At 41.1% G+C, this 12,500-nt stretch overlaps 2 protein-coding genes across 4 annotated transcripts in view; both read left to right on the top strand.

The window, feature by feature from the left end:
* Window positions 1–5,756, top strand: part of fbxo42 (F-box protein 42) — a 15,605-nt gene extending 9,849 nt beyond the window's left edge. For 2 of the 3 annotated variants that reach the window (XM_051693243.1, XM_051693244.1), the window contains exons 7-12: window positions 2,027–2,123; window positions 2,205–2,261; window positions 2,355–2,471; window positions 2,595–3,541; window positions 5,005–5,242; window positions 5,612–5,756. In XM_051693243.1, the coding sequence (XP_051549203.1) occupies window positions 2,027–2,123; window positions 2,205–2,261; window positions 2,355–2,471; window positions 2,595–3,541; window positions 5,005–5,221 (1,435 nt within the window). In that variant the 3' untranslated portion in view covers window positions 5,222–5,242; window positions 5,612–5,756. Of the gene's footprint in view, window positions 1–2,026; window positions 2,124–2,204; window positions 2,262–2,354; window positions 2,472–2,594; window positions 4,152–5,004; window positions 5,243–5,611 lie in introns of those variants that run through there. The other variant, XM_051693245.1, reaches the window with a different exon arrangement.
* A 75-nt stretch (window positions 5,757–5,831) lies between these two features.
* The window catches only part of slc25a34 (solute carrier family 25 member 34), a 7,843-nt gene continuing 1,174 nt past the window's right edge, over window positions 5,832–12,500 (top strand). The window contains exons 1-2 of the mRNA XM_051693249.1: window positions 5,832–6,303; window positions 9,386–9,451. Coding sequence (XP_051549209.1) covers window positions 5,839–6,303; window positions 9,386–9,451 — 531 coding nt within the window. The 5' untranslated portion in view covers window positions 5,832–5,838. The remainder of the gene's footprint in view (window positions 6,304–9,385; window positions 9,452–12,500) is intronic.

The following is a 12,500-nucleotide window of genomic DNA, read 5'->3' as shown; positions in this document are numbered from 1 at the left end:
AACACATCCAGTAAGAACAGGACAGATTGAAAAACTTAATTGTAAAATGGATTGCTGTGGACTGTAAACTTATTGTTAATGAAATGAGAATAAAACAAACAATATATTGACTTCTAAAACCACTTTTTGTATCGTTTAATCAACGCTTTACTCATCTGCCATAATAATACAATATATTTCAGTTTAAATATCTGAATTAATATATCATTATTTTAATTATTATTTATATTAAATTACCTTTTTTTTTTAGGGGTCTTAGTAAAGATTTATGTGATTAATTTGATTAATTAATTGGCATGCCATATGATTCAATTAACCCATCGAGCTCAGATGGGCCCGCTAGAAAACAATTTATCAAAATATTAATAACTACAGACTTGACCAACACAAAATAGGTATCGTTTGAAAGTTTAGAAGCTCTACTTTCCAATGCATGTAGATATTATGACCAAAACTGAACAAGTGCTTTAAAATTTACAGATAAATCAGAAGTGTTCTGTTTTGATAATTTTTTCTTTTTTTTTTTAATTGCACTGTACATATTATTGCAATCAGTAAAAACATCAAAGTCATGTGTCATATGTTGTTGGAAAGCTCTCAAAGAGTAAAATACAACCAGCCTATGTGTTTCACTCACAGACAAAAATATAGTGAGTAATATCTAAGTGTATGTCTTTGACAATTATGTTGGTGTTGCTTATATGCCACGTTTCACTTATAACTTCACAAAACATAAACAGGACATAGAATATCACATACTGTTACTTAGAGGAGGTGATTATCTTTCAAACGAGTCCACACACAAGATAATCAGATGCATAGATCATTAGATAATCCACATGAAGCACAATGTTACATATGACCACCAGGAGATGACGCCAAATACATGACACAGACTCAATGATGACTCAAATGGCACAGAATGAAACTCATTCTGTGAAATCTCATTACTAAAATCATGTCTGCATGCTATGCAAACCTTTAGTCATTGTTGTGTTTGCATGTGTAATTAGTTCTTATGTACCATTATTATGTTTTATTTGTTTGGAGATGTTTTTGAACACTATGATAAATTATATTTGTAATGTTATAACTTTTGATTGCTTTGTCGTATCAACTCAAAATATTTCTCAGATACAGTTGACAGTTTATCAGAGCCACCTTATTTACACCCAGAGATATATAATGTCAAATCAGAAAAATAAGAATATAATTTTTGGCTCAGTTTTGTTTTTTTGTTTTTGTGATTTTTCAGCAGTTTCGAAATGTATCATAATCTATATCATTTCAAATTTAGAAAAGTTTTCTTTACAATGATAAAGTTTTTTTTTTAGTTTTTTTTAGCGAGTAATCACAGGAAATCTTTGAAAACACCTTCAGAGCTTAAAGGGTTAAAAATGTGATCATTTGACAGCCCTAAAAAATAACATTTTAGTTGATGATATGTGCACAATGACAAAAACGTGTATCATCTGTAACAGACCAAAATTTATTGAATAATTTAAGCATTTTGTAATTTTTTATTATTAATTTAAACGTGTTTGTGCATTATTAATAGCTTGCACTATTGTATTTTCATCTTTTTACATTTTCGTCACGTGTTATAATTAAAGTAGTTTAATTATTGTCACAATGCATCTTTTTTGTCTGGTGTTTGGTGAAATCAAAGAACTCTTGGACAACAAACGTTTTTATCAGTAATTTCGTTAATTTAAACTTGCAGTTCTAATGAGAAGTCATAGAATCTCTCGCTCAGAATTCATGATGATATCCTGTTTCATTTTATAAATAATAAAGTGTTTCAAAGCTAGAAATTAAAATTCCATTGATGTGATTGGACGATTGAGTGGTTCAGCAATGATCTGATTGGTTAAGTAGTTCTGTGATGGTCTCATTGTTCGGAATGATCGTCCATTATTAAGATAAATTATTAATTTGTTGATTATTTATTTGATTAATCAGATAAATATGTCTGTAGTTGAAATAAGTCAAATGTAATAATAATAATGACTGGTTGTGTTTACAGGAGTAATGAGGTTTGGGTTCTGGATTTGGAGCAGTGGACCTGGTCTAAACCCAGCATCAGCGGCCCGTCTCCACACCCGCGAGGAGGACAGTCTCAGGTAACACACAGACACTCTTGAATCACTGATGATGTGTTTGAGTTGGATTCGCTCAGAGTCTCTTGTGAATCTCTCGTATAGATCGTGATTGACAGTGACACTCTGCTCATTCTGGGCGGCTGTGGAGGTCCAAACGCTGTGAGTATCTCAACACACTCTTAATCACAGGAGAACATCAGAATGTGCTTTAATCAAACTGTGTGTGTGTGTGTGTGTGTGTGTGTGTGTCAGTTACTGAAGGACGCATGGCTGCTGCACATGAGCGCCTCCAGCTGGACATGGCAGCAACTGCGAGTGGAGAATGAAGATCACGGAGCGCCAGAACTGTGGTGCCATCCAGCATGCAAGGTGTGTGTGTTTTAAGCAAACTTTATTTAGAAACATAACATTATTAACTGGCGAAAAAAATAAATCTCTATTTATGTATCTGCTCCGAAATCAATAGATGACAATATTTCTGTGTGTGCGCAGGTGGGCGAGTGTGTGGTGGTGTTCTCTCAGGCTCCATCAGGTCGCGCTCCTCTCAGCCCGAGTCTGAACTCTCGCCCATCACCCATCAGTTCAACGCCTGCCCCGCTCGGCCCCGACCCGCCCTCACTGCGCTCGCAGTCTCCAGTGCGCGGCGGCGCCGCAGGTGTAGTGTTGGGCGCGGTCGAAGAGGCGCCATGTGTGAACGGCCGATGGGGGACACTGCGCCCGAGAGCGTCGGTCAGAGTGAGAGATGGCATTCCGTCATCGCAGCAGCCGTCGCCCTCGCGTGGACCTGACAGCCCACCGCTTCTCAACGGCTCCTCCCCCTCTCCACGCACGAGCCCCGTCCAGGCAGCATCTCCGCCTACGCGGCCACACGACTACAGCTGGGACGAACCGCTGGGTGCTAACGGGCTTCACACACCTCCGCAGGCCGTGACGCCACACACCCCGCCAGGCGCAGTATCTCCAGCGGCGCTGCGACGAGGCCTCGAGGCTGTTAAAGCTTCTTCGTCACTCCCGACCTCATCCTTGCCGTCCCAGCCGAGCACCTCCACATCCGGCGGCACGCCCCCCGCCTCCTCTAGTAGCCCGCCGCAGGCAGCCGCGGCTGATGGACACTCCATCCCGCCGATCGCGCGGCGACTTGCCCATCACCCACCGCAGAGTTTGAACGTGGGCAAGCCACTGTACCAGTCGCTCAACTGCAAACCCATGCAGATGTACATGCTGGACATTTCACGTGCCAAGTCTGATGGCGTGGTGTCGTGGCGGGTGTACGGGAGCGGCAGCGCACCTAGCGCCGTCACAGGACCGCCAGAGACGAGTCTTCACAGTGTTGTACAGGGGCGCGGAGAGCTCATCATCTTCGGTGGGCTCATGGACAAAAAGCAGAATGTGAAATATTACCCCAAAACCAACGCCTTGTACTTTGTCCGCGCTAAAAGGTAATGGACGAGCACGAGATGCGTTTAGCTCTCTGAAGATTCCCGCACACTGAAGTGTTTAACTGGACGACTTTTGACCTTACACTAATTTACCTTAAATACAACACATATAAAGGACACTCGAACATAGTCATTGTTTCAATTTATGAGTGAATGATGTGTGTGTTTGTGTGTGCGCGCATGTGAGTGCGTGTGCGTGCATGTGAGTGCGTGTGCGTGCATGTGAGTGCGTGTGCGTGCATGTGAGTGCGTGTGCGCGCGAGTGTGTGTGTGTGCGCGCGAGTGTGTGTTTGTGCGCGCGTGTGTGTGTGTGTGAGTTTGTGCGCGCGTGTGTTTGTGCGTGAGTGTTTGTTTGTTTGTGTGTGTGTGTAAGAGAGACATTGAAGGGAATGTTTTTTATGTTTCTGTTGTATTTGACTCAAACTCTGATTTGACTGAAGGAAACAAGTGATTGAGGAACAGAAAATATCAACCTTTTTTATCCTCTTACAGCTGCCATTGTTTACATTAAACGTGTGCGTGTGTGTGCGTGCGTGCGCGTGTGTGCTCTACTGAGGGAACAAGACTGTGGATTTTAAGTGGAAATAAAGCTCTCCATGTCTTAACTCTCTGATTTAATGTTGCAAGAGTTGTTTTTTACTCTTTGCGTCACATATGAATAAAGATTGTGTATATCACCTGATTTCATCATAAAACAAAGTTCACGACCCATTTTACTTCTATGTGATGTATTTGTCAAACAGGATTAGATGTGTAAAGTGTCTATATGACGAGAGGACTTGATGACGTCAGCTGAAGGGGAAAGTCGTTTCAGAGGCGGAACAACTTAATTACATTTTCATGAAAGATTATAAACAAGCGTTTTTCTCATTAGAATAATATAAACTAATGAATTGTTCACAATAAGACAAGGAACGTGTATTTAGTAAGTTATAAAAAATTGCGTTTGAAATCACATTTGTTCTGAATTATAGCACATGTACATCTCCGAGATGTCTAAGATCTTTTCATCTCGAAAGCTTTTAATTTAAATTAGCATATGCTAATCGTCTTAAAAAGATCATATTTATAAACCTTCTAAATCATAAACATCTCACAGACATCTGCTGAACGTCTTATTGACATCCGAGAGGAAACCTCATCTAGAGGAATTACAGATGGGAAAACAACCTGTAAACAAACACATCAGATAGACATGTGGGATTTACATTCTACTATACATTAAATGTACTTCACTGGTGATTAGGAAAGTACATTCATCATCTGTACATGAATTACTGCCATGTACATCAATAAACCGTGACTTCAAATAATACAACTATTGTCAAAGGCATGTTAGTAACTGCTCACAGGTCTGAAGAACAACATTAAATAAAGACAGAGACAGTTTACATGGATATAAAATTGCGATCAGTTGTGTTGTTTGAAGTTTAGTAGTCATTAATGTGATTGTGCTCTTTCAGGTCCGCTGCGACACATTTCTGTCTCTCCTGCTCCTCCGCATCATTAACCTTTCACCCATTTGAATTGACGCTGCCGGATCCCGCATGTGATTGGCTGACCGCTGGGGGCGGCAGGGAGGTGGCGGAGGAGCCGCGCTGTGATTGGTTAGAGGTGATGCTGTGGGCGGGGCTTTCACTCAGGCTTTTGGTGTTTATGAGCGTCAGAATCACAAACTGAGACGCGACGCGAACAGAAGCGGTGAGAAACACTTTTATAATGTCATATAAAGTTTATTAGAACCGTGTCGAGTGTTTTACTGTGTTAAGAGTCAATTTACTGAAACAGTTTTCAACAGTTTGTGTGTAGAAGCGTGTTGGTGAATAAATGAAACAGATTATTATAATACAACGATGAGCTCATGAATATATAACTTCTATTTAATAAACTTAATTAAATATGTAAATATTATTTTTCAAAACATTCGGTTAACGTCAGCCGTTTTAGCATCGTTGATAGACGAATGCTTCTGGAAACATCTGTGTATTAATACAAGTTCTGGATTTTTATTAAATAAGGTTTTTAAAATGAATACAGATGTTGGTGAAAGTAACTCTTGATTTGTTGCAGATTTGATACTTGAACTTCAGTGGTGGATTCACAAACTTCCTCAAACTCATATTGTGCAGCATGGACACATTCTTGACCTCTGATGAGTAAAACACTGTCTGATTGATGATAATGGAGTGTAACCTCACATACATGAGTACTGACAGATAATATCAAATCACACATGTCACATCACACATACATGTGCAGGATCTGTAGTGGATGACACGTGTTTCCTTTGTCCAAACATGGCCATCACACGTCTCGTCAACATCCCTACAGAGTCACCCTTCACCCCCACATCCTCCATCGCCCGGGTATCGCCCGCACACATGCCCCGTGCCCTGTGGCTCCCACTGGACTTCACCCTGGGCGCGCTGGCATGCAGCGGCGCGTGCATGTTCACCAACCCACTAGAGGTGGTAAAGACCCGACTGCAGTTGCAGGGTGAGCTACAGGCTCCTGGTTCATATCAACGGCACTACCGCGGGGTTTTGCAGGCGCTGTTGGTGGTCGGGCGGACGGACGGGATTCGAGGGCTACAGAAAGGCCTGACGGTGGCACTGTTGTACCAGGGCCTGATGAACGGGGTTCGACTCGGGTTCTACTCTTACACAGAGGCATCGGGATTTACAGCCGCACCGGGAGGAAGTCTGATCGCAGGGGCCACAGCGGGAGCGCTCGGGGCGTTCATTGCATCCCCTGCTTATCTGGTAAGAGGTCAGAGGTCACATATAAAACCCTGTTCACACTGGTGGCCAGTTGTTGCACTGTTGCTATCCACCTGCATCAGGAGCCGTGCTGGGGTAATCAGATTACAAAGTAATAAATTACTGTAATCTATTTGCTTTTTTGTCAAAAAGGTTTAATACATTTTTTTGAAAGTAGCTTAAAATGAAAGTTATTAGTACTGGATTACATGTTATGAGTAACTGATCAGAAGGCAGGTCATGTGACTGTCTGCCCTCCCACTGGTTGTCGCCTCAAGTTGATCTCTGATCATAATCGAAGCATTCCAGTTTTGTTCAAATCTTTGCTTATTTTAAAGGGGTCATGACATGAGGAATCAAATTTTCCTTGATCTTTTGACATATAAGAGCTCATTGAACTATAAAAACATACTGTAAGTTTCAGAACTCAAAACTTCCTCCTCAATGCAAAAAGAGGATTTATTGACACCAAACTGCCAAAACAACTCGTCCTCTTTTGTGATCTCACACTGTGATTGCATCTGACCGCCTCCACAACAATACTTACTTCACCTTTTATCACTTCAGGAGCCCCGCCCAGTAGCGGTGAACAGAGCAGGACAGTCAAGAGCAGAGAGCCAATCAGAACAGTGGGCGTGTTCTGTCAAGCCTTAAAGGAGAAGCAGCACCAAAACAGAGTGTTTCTGAGAGAGGGTATGAATGAGGATGGAAAATTACCATGTTTAACAAATATATGACTGTTTTTGTGCAAAAAAACAAAAAAAACTTTAATAATATTGTAAGTGAAATTCAAGGAACATATTAAAATGATAAAATAAGGAATGTCATGACTCCTTTAAAGGGACAGTTCACCCAAAAATGAAAATTCTGTCATCATTTACTCACCCTCATGTCATCCCAGATGTGTTTGACTTTCTTTCTTCTGCAGAACACAAATGTAGATTTTTAGAAGAATATTTCAGCTCTGTAGGTCCATACAATGCAAGTGAATGGTGACCAGACCTTTGAAGCTCCAAAAAGCACATAAAAGTAATCTATAAGACTCCAGTGGTTTAATCCATGTCTTCAGAAGTGATATGATAGCTGTGGGTGAGAAACAGATCAATATTTAAATGATTTTTCACTGTACATTTTGACAGCAGTCTGCTTGGCGATCATGATTTCAAGCTCGATTACACTTCCTATAGCACCATCTAGCGCTCTGTGCATGCGTCATGCACCAGGACGTGTAATCGAGCTTGAAATCATGTTCGTGTGTAGAGACTGCAATGGCAAGATGTGCGGTGAAAAGGGAGTTTTATTTTTGTCTGTTCTCACCCAAAACCAACTGGATCACTTCAGAAGACATGGATTAAACCACTGGAGTCTTATGGATTACTTTTGTGCTGCCTTTATGTGCTTTTTGGAGCTTCAAAGGTCTGGTCACCATTCACTTGCATTGTATGGACCTACAGAGCTGAAATATTCTTCTAAAAATCTTCATTTGTGTTCTGCAGAAGAAAGAAAGTCATGCACATCTGGGATGGCATGAGGGTGAGTAAATGATGAGAGAATTTTCATTTTTGGATGAACTGTCCCTTTAAGCAAAGTTTTGTGTGTTTTTTGTTTTTGTGTGTGTGTTTTGCGACGCTCATTCGCTCTGTGAGTCTATGTGGCACACGTGCATATTTATGAATGTATTCTTATTATAATTACTCCTCAAAATCACACAAAAATCGTAAAGTGTACTTTTAATTTAGTATCTAATGGAATATCATTCTAACTTGACAGTAAATAAGTTATCATGAGAGCTGACCGGCAACAGTCGCTGTTTTTCATGATGCCTCAAACCGCCAGATCTCACTGAACTGAACGGTTGTCTGTGTGAACGGCCCTTTATAATGTGTGTCAGCAAATTGGACAGTATAAAAACAAAAGTGTGTCTTTTTATCCATCTGATCCTTAAAAACACACTGAACTCTTTGTTCTATATGTTTAATTCAGTGTTGAGAGCGTTTGTGTGAGTGCAGTAACTCAAGCTGTCTGCTGCTGCATGTGTGTTTCAATTTATCACTGCAGTTCTGCATACATGAGCACACGTGTGTTTATATCTGTCAGCTCTGACCCCACACATAAACACTGTTGAGACACAGATGGTTTCAAATATCAAAACTACAGACAACCTTTATAAAAACGCTGTGTGAGGAGGTGAAATGAGAGTTATATAAGAGTCACATGTTTTCACCAGGTGCTCTTTATATGTGTCACATGATTGACAACACATATTAATAGAAAGCAGGAAACTTTTGCCCAGTGAACAAGACAAAGACACACATGAAATCATTTTCTTAAAGGAATATTTCAGGTTTAATACAAGTTCAGTCGACAGTATGTGTTGCATTTATTTAGATTCATCCCGCCTTTTCTTTAGAAACACAATGTGACAAAATCACTTATAGGGTTTTCTCAATGTCACGTCCTCATTACAAGGAAGTCACACAGATGTGGTTAGTAAGTGATTTAATCACAGTAAAATCATGTTAACACACATATTGTTTATGTCTTGTGTCTATACTTTTGAAACAGTGAGTATTTTAATGTTTACAGATTATTGACCCCATTGACTTCCATTGTAAGTGTCTCACTGGAACACACATTTGTGCTTTTTTAAAGAAAAGGAGGAATAAAAGTCGAAATAAAATTTTTTGGTAATCAACATTTACACAAATTGAGCTTAACTTGTACTGAACCCGGAATATTCCTTTAATATCAGTATTTTTGTCTTGTATTCCAGTATCTAAACACTGATACGGGATATTTATACAATATTTGAGAAGCAAAAATTATAAGATTGTTTCAAGAGAATATGTCTTGAATTAAGTTTCTGTGTGTTATCCCATTGACAAAAAGGTTTTTCTTGTTTGACACTTAAATTGAATAAAATGTATTGAGTTTTGTAAATTGGGTAAGAAAAAAAATCGAATTCAAGAGATATTCTCTAATATTTTGTTCTATTGTTTTTTCGATGTTTTGATATTTTTGCAAACATACTGATTAATTAAATGATTTCTCAGTGACAGTGAATGTTTTTGTGTTTGTTCGTCAGGTAAAGACTCATCTGCAGGCGCAGGCGGTGGCGACCATCGCTGTTGGACATCAACACAACCATCAGGTACACACACACACACTCGACATTTACAGTGTTTAAATGTGAACAGAGTTAGTCATGTGATTCATGTATAATTCAGGATCATTTTCCATCACACACCCAAAAAATGTGACCTGACCGGATGAGAGACGCAGTGTGTGTGTGTGTGTGTGTGTGTGTCACACCTCTTACTGTTGTGCAGCTGTTGCCAATCAGCGTATTACATGATCATTTGAACTCTGACCTGCGAATATCAGATCAACTGAAACTCAATTGATGACACATGTGCTGAATCAGCCAATCACAGATTCAGTGTGATGTCATCACTCAGTACTGTCTGTTTGATTAGACAGAAAGTTACACAGTTACAGCTCTTTTACTCTTCACACTGTTTAACAGTTAAAATCATTCATCGTTTTTTAAAGTAATTTTTATCTCAGTTATCGGTGTCTGAAGAACTAACACCCATAGATCGCCCACAGACTGCCAATAGACATGCCTACAGACCACCCACATACCATAGACACTCCTATAGACCATCAAGATGCTCACAGACCCCCATAGACACTCCTACAGACCGCCCACACACCCATAGACATTCCTACAGACCGCCTGCATGCCCATAGACACTCCTACAGACCACCCACAGCCCACACATAGACACTTCTACAGACCGCCCGCACGCCCATAGACACTCCTATAGACCACTAACATGCTCACAGACCCCCATAGACACTCCTACAGACTGCCCACATGCCCATAGACACTCCTATAGACCACCAGCACGCTCACAGACCCCCATAGACACTCCTACAGACCACCCGCACGCCCATAGACACTCCTACAGACCACCCACAGACCGCCCATAGACACTCCTATAGACCACCAGCACGCTCACAGACCCCCATAGACACTCCTACAGACCGCCCGCACGCCCATAGACACTCCTACAGACCACCCACAGACCGCCCATAGACACTCCTACAGACCACCTGCACGCCCATAGACACTCCTATAGACCATCAACATGCTCACAGACCCCCATAGACACTCCTACAGACTGTCCACATGCCCATAGACACTCCTACAGACCACCCACAGACCACACATAGACACTCCTATAGACCACCCACAGACCGCCCATAGACACTCCTATAGACCATCAACATGCTCACAGACCCCCATAGACACTCCTACAGACTGCCCACACGCCCATAGACACTCCTACAGACCACCCACAGACCACACATAGACACTCCTACAGACCACCCACAGACCACACATAGACACTCCTACAGACCACCCACAGACCACACATAGACACTCCTACAGACCACCCACAGACCGCCCATAGACACTCCTATAGACCACTAAAATACTCACAGACCCCATAGACACTCCTACAGACTGCCCACACGCCCATAGACGCTCCTACAGACCACCCACAGACCACCCATAGACACTCCTACAGACCACCCGCACGCCCATAGACACTCCTATAGACCACCAGCACGCTCACAGACCCCCATAGACACTCCTACAGACTGCCCACATGCCCATAGACAATCCTACAGACCGCCCGCACGCCCATAGACACTCCTACAGACCACCCACAGACCGCCCATAGACACTCCTATAGACCATCAAGATGCTCACAGACCCCCATAGATACTCCTACAGACCGCCCGCACACCCATAGACATTCCTAGAGACCGCCCGCATGCCCATAGACACTCCTACAGACCACCCACAGACCACCTATAGACACTCCTATAGACCACCAGCACGCTCACAGACCCCCATAGACACTCCTACAGACCGCCCGCGCGCCCATAGACACTCCTATAGACCACCAACACACTTACAGACCGGTCTGTGGGATAAGTGGCATTATTTAGAGAGCTAACAGCGAGCTAACGTCTGGACGAAGACCACATCATTGACGCTTGATCTAACTAAACAAATAAAGAAAGAAATGACTGATATTTATTTGTTGACATGGCATGGAGGTAAATGACCATCTGTAATATATTTACATAATATGGTTTAAGATGTACAAGATGTACAAGTAATGTACTTCAGTTTAATTTGGGCAAAATGATTAATTAACTGAGAAAATAATAGTTTTAACTTTTGCGAATTAAACTTCAGCCTTCAATTAGTTTAATATCTGTATGTGTAGTGTCTAATAATATAATAATACACTGGAAATGTACACTTAAGTTTATCATGCCAATAAAGCTTGATATAAATTGAATCTGTCCATTTGATCCTATTATTTTTTTTAAACTTTTAATAACAGCATGTCCATTCATTTGATGGCATGTATACATATACATGTATCAAAGATTTATACCTGTAAAAATGTGTCTAATTAACTCTATCCACGCAAAACAATGAACAGTTTAATTACTTATATTTGAATAGATTCACAGCCCTAATTTCAATGGCAGTAATTTGGTTTGAACATTTACAATTTACAAATTCTTACTTGCTCATCTGAAATGCCTGTCTGCCTTCCTTAACCTGAATAAAACAACTGATCATTTATACCAACATCTCTAACATCTTCACTGACTCCACATATGATTCATGTTAAATATTTCATGTTTTCTAAATCATATGAAGGTTATGTGTAATAGACCTACAGACTGAAATTGCACATGTTGTTAGCCACTGACTGTGACTTTTGAGACACAAAGTTTTCTTCCTGCAGGGGTGCTAGATGCTCTGAAAACCGAATCATCCATGCATCCACATTTAAATCTCTGAACATTTTATATTTTACACTGGATATTTATTTTTAATAAAAACGGATAATTGCAAGAATTCTTACCTGTGGGTGTAAATCCGCAGCATCTAAAAGAGCATTATTAAAATCTTCATCCAGTAGTAATAAACGACTGTGATTGGCCCATCCTGGCCAGCGCTGAGAAAAGTAACAGGTATCACATGACAGCGCCATCTATGCTAGAGGCAGATTGTGTGACACTAGTTGGGTGTTACCAGCTCAAAACACATAGAAGACAGTCGTTTGTCTCCACCTGCTGGTGTAAATGTGTCACTGTGATGA

This window comes from Myxocyprinus asiaticus, chromosome 49, assembly GCF_019703515.2.
Source record: "Myxocyprinus asiaticus isolate MX2 ecotype Aquarium Trade chromosome 49, UBuf_Myxa_2, whole genome shotgun sequence".
NCBI classification, from domain to species: Eukaryota; Metazoa; Chordata; class Actinopteri; order Cypriniformes; family Catostomidae; genus Myxocyprinus; species Myxocyprinus asiaticus.
The sequence above is the reverse complement of the archived record's forward strand: the minus strand, read 5'-3'. Positions and strand labels throughout refer to the sequence as shown.